Genomic DNA, 15,539 nt, shown 5'->3' on the forward strand with positions numbered 1-15,539 from the left:
TAATGTAATAACATGATCATTGTGATTATGGAACAAAATCTCCTTTTAAAAGACAAAAAATAAATCTTGCATTTGTGACACGGGGTTGCAGGTTTGAGCAGTGGCTGAGGACATAACATATATTAACTGTGAGAGAACAGATTTAAGAGATTGTTCAAAACTCAAAGCAGATTTAAATGGAAAAATATTTTTTTTTTGTCAGGATGTGGGCTAGGCCAGTATTTATTTTCCTTTGCAAATTGCTCTTCGGGAGGTGAGCCACCTTCCTGAACTGTTTCAGTCTTTCTGGCTCCCACTGTGCGGTGGGGATGGAGTTCCAAGGACTAGACCCTGTATCGATGAAGGAAGAGCGACATCATCATCAGTCAGTGAGTGTGAAGGGAACCCACAGGTGGTGACATGTCCATGCACCATCTAACCTTATTCTTCTGCGGGTTACAGGCTATGGACTTGGGAGGTGCAGTCAGAGTAGCTTAGATGAGAAATGTCATTGCATTCTGTGGTTAGTACAGATGGCAGCCACTGTGGAGAAGGTCATGCATAGTTATCATGGTGAATGGAGTTCCAGTCATGTGGGATGGTTGATAGTGGATGGTGTTGACTGTGATTGCAGCTGTGTTCATCCACACAAGTGGAGAGTATTCCATCATGCATTTTACATGAACCTTGAAGATCTTGGAAAGGCATCGAGGTTGCTTGGAGGGAAGTCACACATGACAGGATGTCTGAACTCTGACCTGATCTTGTACCCATGGTTTTTTTATGTGACCACTTTGGTTGAGTTTATTGTTAATCGTGACGCTCGAGATGTTGTTGGAATGGAAACAGCAATGGTAATACCTGTTGTGGCAGCGCCCTTCCCTTGGATGCCGCTCAGATCCCTATCACTGGCCAACAAGCCAAGAGAGGCCAATCTTCAGCATCACTGGTAACATCTGGGACCAATTGGCTTATCTTGTTTTGGCCACCTGAACCTTGACAGCCTCCTGCCTATAAAACCCAGGCATAGGAGGAAGAGGAAGAGGAAGAGGACGAGGACGAGGACGAGGACGAGGACGCGGACGCGGAAGAGGAAGAGGAAGAGGAAGAGGAAGAGGACGATGACGACGAAGAGGACCAGAACCAGGACGAGGAAGAGGATGAGGACGAGGACGAGGACGAGGACGAGGAAGAGGACGAGGACGAGGAAGAGGAAGAGGAAGAGGACGATAATGAGGAAAAGGAAGAGGAAGAGGAAGAGGAAGAGGATGAGGACGAGGATGAGGACGAGGATGAAGAAGAGGAAGAGGTGGCACCTCCCTGCTAGCTGTAACCCCCTATCACATGTTCAAGGAAGACTGAGCCACTGGGACAAACCTGAGACCACCAGTACCATTGTGTGGTCAAGAATGGGCTGCTGGGAAAAACCCTGACAGCCAACATCTCTATTGAGGTCAAGAATAAGTGGCTGAGGCAAACATGAGATGCCATTGCTTCTTCCTGGCCATGGAGAACTAAGGACTGTGCTCACACACACAAAGGCAAAGATGGAGCCAGTGACAGTCACTGCTGGCTCTTCAAGCCCAAAGCTGAGCAGCCAGGATAAACATGAGACTGCCAGAGCCTCCTCTTGTGGCAAAGGTGAACTGCAGGAAGAAGCCTGAGATTGCCACACTTCCTCCTTCGAAGACCAGGACTGAGCTACTGGAACAAGCTTGTCTTGGTTTCTTGGTTTCTTAGTTTCCTGGTCCTCCAAAATATTCCAAATGGAATTTAAACTGGAGGTTGACAGAGAGAGGAGGAGAAGTTCTTCAAAGTAGGAGATTTTGCAGTGGAGCCAACAAAATGTGTGGGAAGGGACACAAAATGTTGGTATAACTCTGGTTTGGGCAGCATCTATGGAGGAAAGGAATGGGTTGTGTTTTGATATATCTTCAATGTAATCTGCAGTTCCTTGCTACACACTTTGTCATCTCCTCTCTCTGGTGAGAGTTCTGTAACACCCTCTCTCACTGCTCCCGCTCTGTGTTTCTTTCCGCTCTCCATCTCTACAACCATGTTTTAACCCAGGCTCGACTGTTTGTGTGCCTTCCCCTCAGCCAACAATGTGCCATTGTACATTTCCTTCATTGTCATCAGCTTTGATCTGTCCTTTTCACACCTTGTATGCTCTTTGTACCCTTCCATATCTCTAGTTTCCCTCTCCCCTCGGTCTGAAGAAGGGTCTTGGCCCGAAACATCATCCATACCCTCTTAGAGAAGCTAAGTTACTCCAGCATTTTGTCTACCCTCATCATAACTTGTTCTTCCACCAATATGCATGTCATCGGCAAGTAATTAATAAAGTAAGTCAATTTAGAAACTATATAGTACTAGTATCTTTTCTTGGAATGACAGTGGCAGAGCTGCTGTCTTGTGGCACCAGGAAACTGGGTTCAATCCTGACCTCCAATGCTTTCTGTGTGGAGTTTGCACGTTCTCCCTGTGAGCAAGCCAATTTCAACCAGGTGCTCTTGTTTCCTTAAGAAGCGCAGGTTGGTGGGTTCAATGGGCATGATAAATGACCCCTGGTGCCTGGGTGAGAGATAGAATGGGGGGAAGGGGGGGGGAGGTGGAATTTGTGAAAATGAGGGGGAAATAAAATTGGATGAAGAAAGGATTAGTGTAAAAGATTTGCTCCGAAGGTCCATATTCTGTATTGTATCTCTCCGTGGCATTTGACTCTGTAACTCAAATCTTGATTAGTATGGGTATCAGGGATTGTGGGGAGAAGGCAAGAAAATGGGGTTAGGAGGGAGAGATATATCTGCTATGATTGGATGGCGGATTAGACTTGATGGGCGGGATGGCATAATTCTCCTCTTATCACTTATGAATTTGACAACTCATTTTATCTTTAACAGATAACCATGAGAATTGTAAGCATGTTAGTGCTGGGGTTAAGGGTGTTCATTTCAGTGGCTCTATGGTGTGCCGGAGATGATGAATGTGCGACGTTAGTGTTTCATAACAATATCAAGCAACGGGTAGAGTTGGGTTTGGGGGCGTGTGAGGTACAGTGAAGCTGACGTCAGTGAAAAGTGCCTGAGCTGTCCACGATCTTAGTGCTGAAATCACAAACCCGCCAGTTCCACTCAACCGGCTGAGAGGACAAATCAACACCATCACACGGAGACTCTCCCGTCAGGAACGCAGCTATGGGGTCCGTACTCCTGCTCGGTAAGTGAGATAATTTGTTTATCTCTTCATTGGATGCGTTCTTACTGTCTTTTCCCGAGGTAAATATAAATGTTTCTACGTGCCCACTTAAGAGATGTTTAATGCACTCATGAAACTCTTCAGCTGCAAGCATCAGTCGCGAACTGCGGTTTCAACTTTTAGCCCCTTTGTGAACAGTTCCTGTTGTTAAGGCTCGTCTGTGAAACGGTCTGAATGGAAATTTTATTCGAACAACCGAACGTCCTGGAGTTATCACAACAACCGAAGACCCTCGGAATACGTTGTAAATGTACGGGGGGCTAGTACACAGCAAGCTCCCACAAACGGCAAGCCATCTGTTCTGTTCTTATACTGAAATATTGAACATAAAACAAACTGCTGGAGGAACTCAGCGGATCTAAACCCTATTCAGACCAGATACAGTAAAGGTGAAGAAATAAATGCAAATATGCCAATTCCAAGAAAGTTTTGAAAGTAAGTCGGGAAAACTAAGCTAAGCAATATCGTTGTGAAATTAGGTGGATGCTCCAGAAAATTGTACGTCCTTTTAGTAAATTCCACTTGTTTCATGATAAAGAATCGCTCACTCGTAATGAGATTAAAGCAGGATTTAGTGTCTATAGAAATACCACCATGTTAACTCTAGGCACAATTATAACCACAATTGGGAGCTATAGGTTCGTAGATGAGAAAATCAGACGGTCTAACTTTCTGAAATAGGCAGCTCTCATTAGTCACTCTCGCTGAATAAAGGGCAGATCGGATTAGGCGCTGGTAGAATGCTTCAGGGCGGGATGCCGTTTCAAAACATTTAACTGCTTCTTCCCCCAATCACTGCTCAAAGAAAGTAGAGGTGCACATTTCGCAGCATCAAGTGTATCTGCAACCTCTGTGTGATTTTCCATTTGTGATGGGTATATGGAACCCGCTGCCAGAGGCTGTAGTTGAGTCAGGTACAATAGCAGTATTTAAAAGACCCTTGGACGGGTGCATGTATAGATGGGGTCTGGATGGATATGGGCTGAACGTGAGCAAATGGGAGTAGCTCAGATGGGACATTTGGATCAGTATGGAGGAGTTGGGCCGAAGGGCATCCTTCCGTGCTATATGACTCCATAACTCTATGATTGCACAATCTTGCATGCTTCATTAGGATATTGTGGAAATATTTGTGTGACATTTCTTAGCTCACATTTTTAATACAACTTGGTGACTTTAATATGTACTTAAATTTGTTTTTAAATGATATTAACACCAAAGTATTAAACCATCAATTACAAATGTTAGATTAGAAAGACCTTTGAGTCATGGTGTTGTATAGCATGGAAACGAGCCCAACCTGCCCATGTCGACCAAGATGCCCTATCAATGCGAATCCTAACTGCCCCGCGTTTGGCCCATATCCCTCAAAACCTTTCCTTTCTATATGCTTGTCCAAATATCTTTTAAATGTTTTTATCAAACCGGCCTCAAATACTTGCTCTGGGAGCTCGTTCCATTTACCCACCAGCTCCTGTGTGGAAAAAAGTTGCCCCTCAGGTTGCTAATAAATCTTTAACGTGTATATATTACTTTCCATTATTTAACACGGTGGTTTCTGTAGCGAATGCCATCTGATGACCAGTCAGTGTGGAGGTGCATTGCTTTCACCGGTGAAGCCTGCTAGACGTTGGGTACCTTTATTCGCTGGACAAAACTACAGGTCATTTGATTCAAAGCCTCTCAGCCTACTAAAAGGCACAATGGGTAGCGATTCCATCTCTTCAACACCAACCCCCCTTCTCCACCAATCTGAATACCCCTCCCCCATTGCTGATTGGTAACATTTCACAAGGCTGAAACTAGAGTATGTGCAAGTTAAATTACGAATTTGCTAAAACACTTAAATGTCTGTTGGGAAAAGAGCATGTTACATTAGATAAATTAGTATGTTGTAAATAAATGATTTGATGGCCTAGAGAATGGGAGCCAGCATTAGTGGGGAGTAAATGCCTGCTTTCCCAGGACATGCAGAGCTGATCAAGATCAGCACTGGTTGAGTGCTTAGACTGCTGCTCCCGGCTTATCGCTGCCTGTCCTGTTTACTAATGGTTAACATGAAGATTCCAGCAGTCTCTATGTTGCGACAGCTCTTGAAAGCTAAACATACGCAGTCTTCAATGCTGATAACTATATTCTGCACTCTGTACCTTCCCCTTTGCTCTACCTATTGTACTTGGGTTTGACGATTGTATTGAAGTATAGTATTAACTGATTGGACGGCATACAAAACAATGCTTTTCACTGTACCTCCCTAGACTTGCAATAATGAACCTAAGCCTCTTCTAAAAGACAACTGCCTGGTACAGCAGGGTCATTGATTACAACACCCAAAATAAATCACAGTGACTGGAATTCATTGCATTTTAATCCCTGCTGGAACTTTGTAATTATCCTTTGTTCTTCTGCAGACCAATCTGCTCAAATCTGTTCATCATCTCTATAATTTACAGACTAGACAGTGAGTCTTGTCTTGTCTAGTCTTACCTACCACAAATGTCATAACAATGGAAATCCAAAAGACTGCCAATGCTGGAATCTGGAGCATTAAACAAAGTGCAGGATGAACGCAATGGATCCACCGACATTTGTGGGGAGGAAAGGAGTTGTGGACATTTCAGATTGAAATCCTGCATCAGGACTGAAAGTAGACAAGGTAGATAGCCATTAAGAAAAGTGGGGGAGTGGTGAGGCAGGGGCTGGTAGATGATCATTATAGTCATCTCTTGTTTTCAACCAGAAATTCTAGATAGAAATCTTTGATCTGGTCACTATCACTCTTTTTGTTTTGAGAAACTGAGTCCTCTCACAGAAGAGGCAGAGGCCAGAGGAATAGACATAGTCCATTCAGTCTCTCAGCCTTATTCTGCAATTTAATTTGTCCATACCTGAATGGATTTGTTCCCAACTTTGCTTCTCAAACAGCTTTTGAAAATCACTGACTAACTCCAATGATGATGGAAGCTCTCCTTCCAGTCAATATATTTTTTGTTGTAGCGAAGGAACAGGAATATTATGACAATATCCACTATGAAAGTAAATACTGGCCGGCTTTCTCTGAGAAAGGAAACTGCAAGCATAATAAAAATTGGGAGATCACAAAGAACTGCAGAAGCTGGAATTTTAAGCAAAAGATAAGGTGCTGGAGTAACTCGGCGGGTCTGGTGTAACTGACCCACTGAGTTACTCCAGGACTTTATGTTTTAATTACTAAGGATCATTTGTCCCCATTGTGCCCACAATAGATTGTAAGTGTGTTCACCAATACTATTGTCACAACATTATCGGTTCAACTCTCATGCTCTTTTCCCTCGAGTTCCACATACCAACTGCACCCGACTGTTTTTAAAAGTGACAAATAGAATTTTACGATTCCTTCAAATTGCATTTTCATGGTTACGAGTTAATTAATGTTAATGGTTTTAAGCAAATGGTGTGTGTTGACTTGCGCCAGTAAAGTTAGCCACATACAGACTTTAGTTCAAAGATAGACACAAGGTGCTGGATTAACTCAGTGGGTCAGGCAGCATTTTTGGAGAAAATGGATAGATGACTTTTCAGGTCGTGACCCTTCTTCAGACTTCAATTCAACTTTATTTAGGGATATTAACAATTTTTCACATGGTACACTCAGCATTATTATGGAAATTATCTTTTGCATCAGCAACAATCCAGAATTAGTTACTACAACATTTTCTGGGTGTTAAAGCCTTATACAAAAATGTTTATGTCTTAGACCGGGATGAATGTTAAATCGGTTGATCTGCCTTGTGAAAGGAAGCAAAAATCCATGATTTTAAGTACAAACTTCTATTAATAACGTAATTCATTTTATGTTGAGATTACTTTGAATGAGCAATGGATTAGTTTAGTTTCGAGAAACAGCATAGAAACATCAAATCCATGTTGACCATTGATTACTTGTTCACACTAGTTCTGTTATCCCACTTTTGCTTACACTCCCTACACATTAGGGGTAATGTTACAGCAGCCAATTAACCTCTAAACCCACATATCTTTGGGATGTGGGAGAAGTACCCGGAAGAAACCCCCACGGTCAATGAGAGAACATGCAAACACTACACAGACAGCACCAGAGGTCGGGATTGAACCCGGTCTCTGACCCGGTGTCTGCCCTAAAATGATGGTCATCTTTGTTAGCATGGACAAATTGGTCTGAAGGGCCTTTATGATGCTATGTTCCCATGACTTGTGTATGGTCACATGTAGCTGAACAATTTGTATTATTTATTCAGTTTAAGGCAGTAGCATAATTAACAAATTCAAAGTTTATTGCAAAGATAGACACAAAATCCCACATAAAGAATTAGTATACAAACTTAAAGCACACGGTATTGGGGGTTCAGTATTGATGTGGATAGAGAACTGTCTGGCAAACAGGAAGCAAAGAATAGGAGTAAACGGGTCCTTTTCAGAATGGCAGGCAATGACTAGTGGGGTACCGCAAGGCTCAGTGCTGGGACCCCAGCTATTTACAATATATATTAATGATTTGGACGAGGGAATTGAATGCAACATCTCCAAGTTTGCGGATGACACGAAGCTGGGGGGCAGTGTTAGCTGTGAGGAGGATGCTAGGAGGCTGCAAGGTGACTTGGATAGGCTGGGTGAGTGGGCAAATGCATGGCAGATGCAGTATAATGCATGTGGATAAATGTGAGTTTATCTACTTTGGTGGCAAAAACAGGAAAGTAGACTATTATCTAAATGGTGGCCGATTAGTAAAAGGTGAGATGCAACGAGACCTGGGTGTCATGGCACACCAGTCATTGAAAGTAGGCATGCAGGTGCAGCAGGCAGTGAAGAAAGCGAATGGTATGTTAGCATTCATAGCAAACGGATTTGAGTATAGGAGCAAGGAGGTATTGCAGTTGTACAGGGTCTTGGTGAGACCACACCTGGAGTATTGCGTACAGTTTTGGTCTCCAAATCTGAGGAAAGACATTCTTGCCATAAAGGAAGTACAGAGAAGGTTCGCCAGACTGATTCCTGGGATGTCAGGACTTTCATATGAAGAAAAACTGGATAGACTCGGCTTGTACTCGCTAGAATTTAGGAGATTGAGGGGGGATCTTATAGAAACTTACAAAATTCTTAAGGAGTTGGACAGCCTAGATGCAGGAAGATTGTTCCCGATGTTAGGGAAGTCCAGGACAAGGGTTCATAGTTTGAAAATAGAGGGGAAATCCTTTAGTACCAAGATGAGAAAAACATTTTTCACACAGAGAGTGGTGAATCTCTGGAACTCCCTGCCACAGAAGGTAGTTGAGGCCAGTTCATTGGCTATATTTAAGAGGGAGTTAGATGTGGCCTTTGTGGCTAAAGGGATCAGGGGGTATGGAGAGATGGCAGGTACAGGATACTGAGTTGGATGATCAGCCATGATCATATTGAATGGCGGTGCAGGCTCGAAGGGCTGAATGAATAAATACAAGCGGCCATCCATATAGCAGAATATAATTAATGAATACATGGAAAAATACCTAGCAACATATCTTCAGACTTTACTTTAGACTTCAGAGATACAGCATGGAAACAGGCCCTTCGGCCCACCGAGTGTGCGTTAAACTTGTGCTATCCTACATATCAGGGACAATTTACAATTTTACAGAAGCCAATTAACCTACAAACCTGTACACCTTTGTAGTGTGAGAGGAAACCGGAGAAAACCCATGTGGTCGGAGGGAGAACGTACAAACTCTGTACAGACAACAGCAGTGGTCAGGATCAAATCCGTGTCTCTGTCGCTGTAAGGCAGCAACACTGTGCCACTGGGAACTGATCCGGGAAGAGTCCCGCAACAACATAGCTTATTTGTTGAAAAAATAACGTGAAACACATATTTAATGTTACAATTAAATAATGTTAATATTTAAAATAATTAAAATGTGATAAAATATGTATTGGATTATAATGTGAATCTCTTTATTAATGCTACATATCCAATTGTTTGCATGCAGGCAGAGTAACAGCAAATTCTATCTATGGCTGGACAGCTTTATATGCTTAACAATTAATGCAATCAGTGCTTTGGGATTGCCCATTGCTCAGGCACAGAAGCAGAATATATCGAGCTTTCATATACTTTAGTGTGCAGCTTATTGGATATTTGTGGACTATTGTGAAGATAGACACAAAAAGCTGGAGCAATGCATAAAAATGATGATGTTAAAGGAAGCAGGCCATTGTTAGCTGTTTGTTGGGTGAGAACGAGAAGCTAGAATGACTTGGTTGGGGGAGGGATAGAGAGAGAGGGAATGCCGGGGCTACCTGAAGTTAGAGAAATTAATATTCATACCACTGGGCTGTAAATTGCCCAAGTGAAATATGAGATGCTGTTCCTCCAATTTGCTATTAAGCCTTACTCTGACAATGGAGGAGACCAAGGACAGAAAGGGTATGTATGAGGTATTGGAAGAAGAATTCAATTTAGCAACCGGGAGATCAGGTTGGTTCAGGCGGACTGAGCGAAGGTGTTCAGCGAAACGATCGCCCAGTCTACGTTTGGTCTCGCCGATGTAAAAGAGTCCATATCTTGAACAACGGATACATAGATGAGATTGGGGGAGGTGCAAGTGAACCTCTGCCTAATCTGAAAGGACTCTCGTGGTCCCTGGACAGAGTTGAGGGAGGAGGTATAGGGACAGGTGTTGCATCTTCTGTGGTTGCAGGGGAAGGTACCTTAACATAGAAATATAGAAAATAGGTGCAGGAGTAGGCCATTCAGCCGTTCGAGCCCGCCATTCAATATGATCATGGCTGATCATCCAACTCAGTCTCCCAGACAACCTTGGGAGGGGATGAATTATGAGGATGGACTATTGCTGCATATTTAGGATAACTATCATATCTTTGGATATATCTTTGAGTTATGTAGTAGAGAGACAGGACAAGTTAGGAGAAAGCCAGCCTTGCTTATTTGAACTTAAAAATCCAAGGCTCAGTTACATCAATTGTTTGGAGAAGATGGAACAGGAAGAGAAAAAAAGGTAATGGTATAACTCTGATTGGGGACCAAAATTCAGAAGGAAGTGAAATTTCGCCAACTAGAATTTTTCTGGTAAAGTGAGGATTGGGATAATCTTGATTGCGGGAGTCAGCCAGAAGACTGATGCAATCAGACTGACTAACCACATGTTTCGCACACTGCTCCACACTCCTATTAAAGATTAATTGTTCATTCACTGCCAATTACTGTTTGTGGTATGTATCTGCACAACAAGAGTGGTTGTACATCAAAGGCCCAGGGAGCCGTTGGTGCGAGGGGAGGAGTACCTGCGCTGTAAGTATAAAATACATCGCGGAGTTTGCTTTCACAGAGGCCCAGGGACTTGACACCAAAATCGGCAACGTTCCAGAGAAGGAGTCTGGTGGAAGCCTCTGATTAGTGAAAGAGGACCAGAGGAAGCAGCTGATTGGGTGCAACCCCGGGTTTACATTTTTACATTTCTGCCTTCAGGTTAAGGATTCTGGGCGTTAAGTGAACAGTATTTATTAGTATTTATTAGTAAAGTTTAAAGGATAAAGTTTTGTGTTTTTTAATATTTAATATAGAGTTAATTTGGGAGTAAGATATGTCAGTGGAGATTGGCCCCGTGGTTTGCTCAGCCTGCAACATGTGGGAGATCAGGGATATGGTCGGTGTCCCTGGTGACTACGTTTGCAGGAAGTGTGTACAGCTGCAGCTCCTGGCAGACCGCATTGAATGATTGGAACTGCGGCTGGATTCATACTGGAGCATCCACGATGCTGAGAAAATCGTGGATAGCACGTACAGTGAGTTGGTCACACCGCAGGTAAAAGGCAAGAGGACAGAAAGGGAACGGGTGGCCAATAGCCAGCAAAGCAGTAGGCAGGTGGTGCAGGAGTCCCCTGCGGTCATCTCCCTCCTAAACAGGTATACCATTTTGGATACTGTCGAGGGAGATGGCTCATCAGGGGAATGCAGCAGCAGCCAAGTTCATGGCACCATGGGTGGCTCTGCGGCACATGAGGGGAGGGGGGGGGGAAAGAGTGGAAGGGCAATAGTAATAGGGGTTCAATTGTCAGGGGAATAGATAGGAGTTTCTGCGGCCGCAAACGAGACTCCAGGATGGTATGTTGCCTCCCTGGTGCAAGGGTCAGGGATGTCACTGAACGGCTGCAGAACATTCTGGAGGGGGAGGGTGAACAGCCAGTTGTCGTGGTGCATATTGGCACCAACGATATAGGTAAAAAAAGGGATGAGGTCCTACAAGATGAATTTAGGGAGCTAGGAGATAAACTTAAAAGTAGGACCTCAAAGGTAATAATCTCTGGATTACTACCAGTGCCACGGGCTAGTCAGAGTAGAAATAGGAGGATATTGCAGGTGAATACGTGGCTTGAAAAATGGTGCAAGGGGGAGGGATTCAAATTTTTAGGGCATTGGAACCAGTTCTGGGGGAGGTGGGACCAGTACAAACAGGACGGGCTGGACCTGGGCTGGAATGGAACCAATCTCCTTGGGGGAGTGTTTGCTAGTGCTGTCGGGGAGGATTTAAACTAATGTGGCAGGGGGATGGGTGTAAAATGAGGGTAGAAGCAATAGGTAGCAAGGTGAAAAGTAAAACTGGCAGGCAGACAAAACCAGGGCAAAAATCAAAAAGGTCCACTTTTCAACATAATTGTATAAGGGGTAAGAGCGTTGTAAAAACAAGCCTGAAGGCTTTGTGTCTCAATGCAAGGAGTATTCGTAATAAGGTGGATAAGTTGAACGTGCAGATAGCCATTAATGATTATGATATAGTTGGGATCATGGAGACATGGCTCCAGGGTGACCAAGGCTGGGAGCTGAACATCCAGGGATATTCAATATTCAGGAGGGATAGAGAGAAAGGAAAAGGAGGTGGGGTAGCGTTGCTGGTTAGGGAGGAGATTAACGCAATGGAAAGGAAGGACATTAGTTTGGAGGATGTGGAATCGGTATGGGTAGAGCTGCGAAACACTAAGGGGCAGAAAACGCTGGTGGGTGTTGTGTACAGGCCACCTAACAGTAGTAGTGAAGTTGGAGATGGTATCAAACAGGAAATTAGAAATGCGTGCGACAAAGTTCAAAACAGTTATAATGGGTGACTTCAATCTACATATAGATTGGGTGAATCAAATTGGCAGGGGTGCTGAGGAAGAGGATTTCTTGGAATGTATGCGGGATAGTTATATAAATCAACATGTAGAGGAACCAACGAGAGAGCAGGCTATTTTAGACTGGGTATTGAGTAATGAGGAAGGGTTAGTTAGCAGTCTTGTTGTACGTGCCCCCTTGGGCAAGAGTGACCATAATATGGTTGAGTTCTTCATTAGGATGGAGAGTGACATTGTTAATTCAGAAACAATGGTTCTGAACTTTGAGGGTATGAGACGTGAATTGGCCAAGATTGACTGGCAATTAATTCTAAAAGGGTTGACGGTGGATATGCAATGGAAGTCATTTAAAGAATGCATGGATGAACTACAAAAATTGTTCATCCCAGTTTGGCAAAAGAATAAATCGGGGAAGGTAGTGCATCCGTGGATAACAAGGGAAATCAGGGATAGTATCAAAGCGAAGGATGATGCGTACAAATTAGCCAGAAAAAGCAGCATACCAGAGGACTGGGAGAAATTCAGAGACCAGCAGAGGAGGACAAAGGGCTTAATTAGGAAAGGAAAAATAGATTATGAAAGAAAACTGGCAGGGAACATAAAAACTGACTGCAAACGTTTTTATAGATATGTGAAAAGAAAGAGATTAGTTAAAACAAATGTAGGTCCCTTGCGGTCAGAAACAGGTGAGTTGATCATGGGGAACAAGGATATGGCGGACCAATTGAATAACTACTTTGGTTCCGTCTTCACTAAGGAAGACATAAATAATCTGCCGGAAATAGCAGGGGACCGCGGGTCAAAGGAGTTGGAGGAATTGAATGAAATCCAGGTTAGACAATTATCTAAATGGTGGCCGACTAGGAAAAGGGGAGATGCAGCGAGACCTGGGTGTCATGGTACAACAGTCATTGAAAGTAGGCATGCAGGTGCAGCAGGCAGTGAAGAAAGCGAATGGTATGTTAGCTTTCATAGCAAAAGGATTTGAGTATAGGAGCAGGGAGGTTCTACTGCAGTTGTACAGGGTCTTGGTGAGACCACACCTGGAGTATTGCGTACAGTTTTGGTCTCCAAATCTGAGGAAGGACATTATTGCCATAGAGGGAGTGCAGAGAAGGTTCACCAGACTGATGCCTGGGATGTCAGGACTGTCTTATGAAGAAAGACTGGATAGACTTGATTTATACTCTCTAGAATTTAGGAGGTTGAGAGGGGGTCTTATAGAAACTTACAAAATTCTTAAGGGGTTGGACAGGCTAGATGCAGGAAGATTGCTCCCGATGTTGGGGAAGTCCAGGACAAGGGGTCACAGCTTAAGGATAAGGGGGAAATCCTTTAAAACCGAGATGAGAAGAACTTTTTTCACACAGAGAGTGGTGAATCTCTGGAACTCTCTGCCACAGAGGGTAGTCGAGGCCAGTTCATTGGCTATATTTAAGAGGGAGTTAGATGTGGCCCTTGTGGCTAAGGGGATCAGAGGGTATGGAGAGAAGGCAGGTACGGGATACTGAGTTGGATGATCAGCCATGATCATATTGAATGGCGGTGCAGACTCGAAGGGCCGAATGGCCTACTCTTGCACCTAATTTCTATGTTCCTATGTTTCTATGTTTCTAGTCGGGAAGTGGTGTTAGGTAAATTGAATGGATTAAAGGCTGATAAATCCCCAGGGCCAGATAGGCTGCATCCCAGAGTACTTAAGTAAGTAGCTCCAGAAATAGTGGATGCATTAGTAATAATCTTTCAGAACTCTTTAGATTCTGGAGTAGTTCCTGAGGATTGGCGGGTAGCAAACGTAACCCCACTTTTTAAGAAGGGAGGGAGTGAGAAAACGGGGAATTACAGACCAGTTAGTCTAACATCGGTAGTGGGGAAACTGCTAGAGTCAGTTATTAAAGATGGGATAGCAGCACATTTGGAAAGTGGTGAAATCATTGGACAAAGTCAGCATGGATTTACGAAAGGTAAATCATGTCTGACGAATCTTATAGAATTTTTCGAGGATGTAACTAGTAGCGTGGATAGGGGAGAACCAGTGGATGTGGTGTATCTGGACTTCCAGAAGGCTTTCGACAAGGTCCCACATAAGAGATTAGTATACAAACTTAAAGCACACGGCATTGGGTGTTCAGTATTGATGTGGATAGAGAACTGGCTGGCAAACAGTAAGCAAAGAGTAGGAGTAAACGGGTCCTTTTCACAATGGCGGGCAGTGACTAGTGGGGTACTGCAAGGCTCAGTGCTGGGACCCCAGCTATTTACAATATATATTAATGATCTGGATGAGGGAATTGAAGGCAATATCTCCACGTTTGCTGATGACACTAAGCTGGGGGGCAGTGTTAGCTGTGAGGAGGATGCTAGGAGACTGCAAGGTGACTTGGATAGGCTGGGTGAGTGGGCAAATGTTTGGCAGATGCAGTATAATGTGGATATATGTGAGGTTATCCATTTTGGTGGCAAAAACAGGAAAGCAGACTATTATCTAAATGGTGGCCGATTAGGAAAAGGGGAGATGCAGCGAGACCTGGGTGTCATGGTACACCAGTCATTGAAAGTAGGCATGCAGGTGCAGCAGGCAGTGAAGAAAGCGAATGGTATGTTAGCTTTCATAGCAAAAGGGTTTGAGTATAGGAGCAGGGAGGTTCTACTGCAGTTGTACAGTGTCTTGGTGAGACCACACCTGGAGTATTGCGTACAGTTTTGGTCTCCAAATCTGAGGAAGGACATTATTGCCATAGAGGGAGTGCAGAGAAGGTTCACCAGACTGATTCCTGGGATGTCAGGACTGTCTTATGAAGAAAGACTGGATAGACTTGATTTATACTCTCTAGAATTTAGGAGGTTGAGAGGGGGTCTTATAGAAACTTACAAAATTCTTAAGGGGTTGAACAGGCTAGATGCAGGAAGATTGTTCCCGATGTTGGGGAAGTCCAGGACAAGGGGTCACAGCTTAAGGATAAGGGGGAAATCCTTTAAAACCGAGATGAGAAAAACTTTTTTCACACAGAGAGTGGTGAATCTCTGGAACTCTCTGCCACGGAGGGTAGTTGAGGCCAGTTCATTGGCTATATTTAAGAGGGAGTTAGATGTGGCCCTTGTGGCTAAGGGGATCAGAGGGTATGGAGAGAAGGCAGGTACGGGATACTGAGTTGGATGATCAGCCATGATCATATTGA

At 43.8% G+C, this 15,539-nt stretch overlaps 1 protein-coding gene across 2 annotated transcripts in view; it reads left to right on the forward strand.

Moving 5' to 3' along the window:
• The first annotated feature begins 3,091 nt into the window (after positions 1-3,091).
• Positions 3,092-15,539, forward strand: part of gfral (GDNF family receptor alpha like) — an 89,123-nt gene continuing 76,675 nt past the window's right edge. The window contains exon 1 of one of the 2 annotated variants that reach the window (XM_033021705.1): positions 3,092-3,198. In XM_033021705.1, the coding sequence (XP_032877596.1) occupies positions 3,177-3,198 (22 nt within the window). In that variant the 5' untranslated portion in view covers positions 3,092-3,176. The remainder of the gene's footprint in view (positions 3,199-15,539) is intronic. The other variant, XM_033021704.1, reaches the window with a different exon arrangement.

Source organism: Amblyraja radiata, chromosome 5 (assembly GCF_010909765.2).
Source record: "Amblyraja radiata isolate CabotCenter1 chromosome 5, sAmbRad1.1.pri, whole genome shotgun sequence".
Lineage (NCBI taxonomy): Eukaryota > Metazoa > Chordata > Chondrichthyes > Rajiformes > Rajidae > Amblyraja > Amblyraja radiata.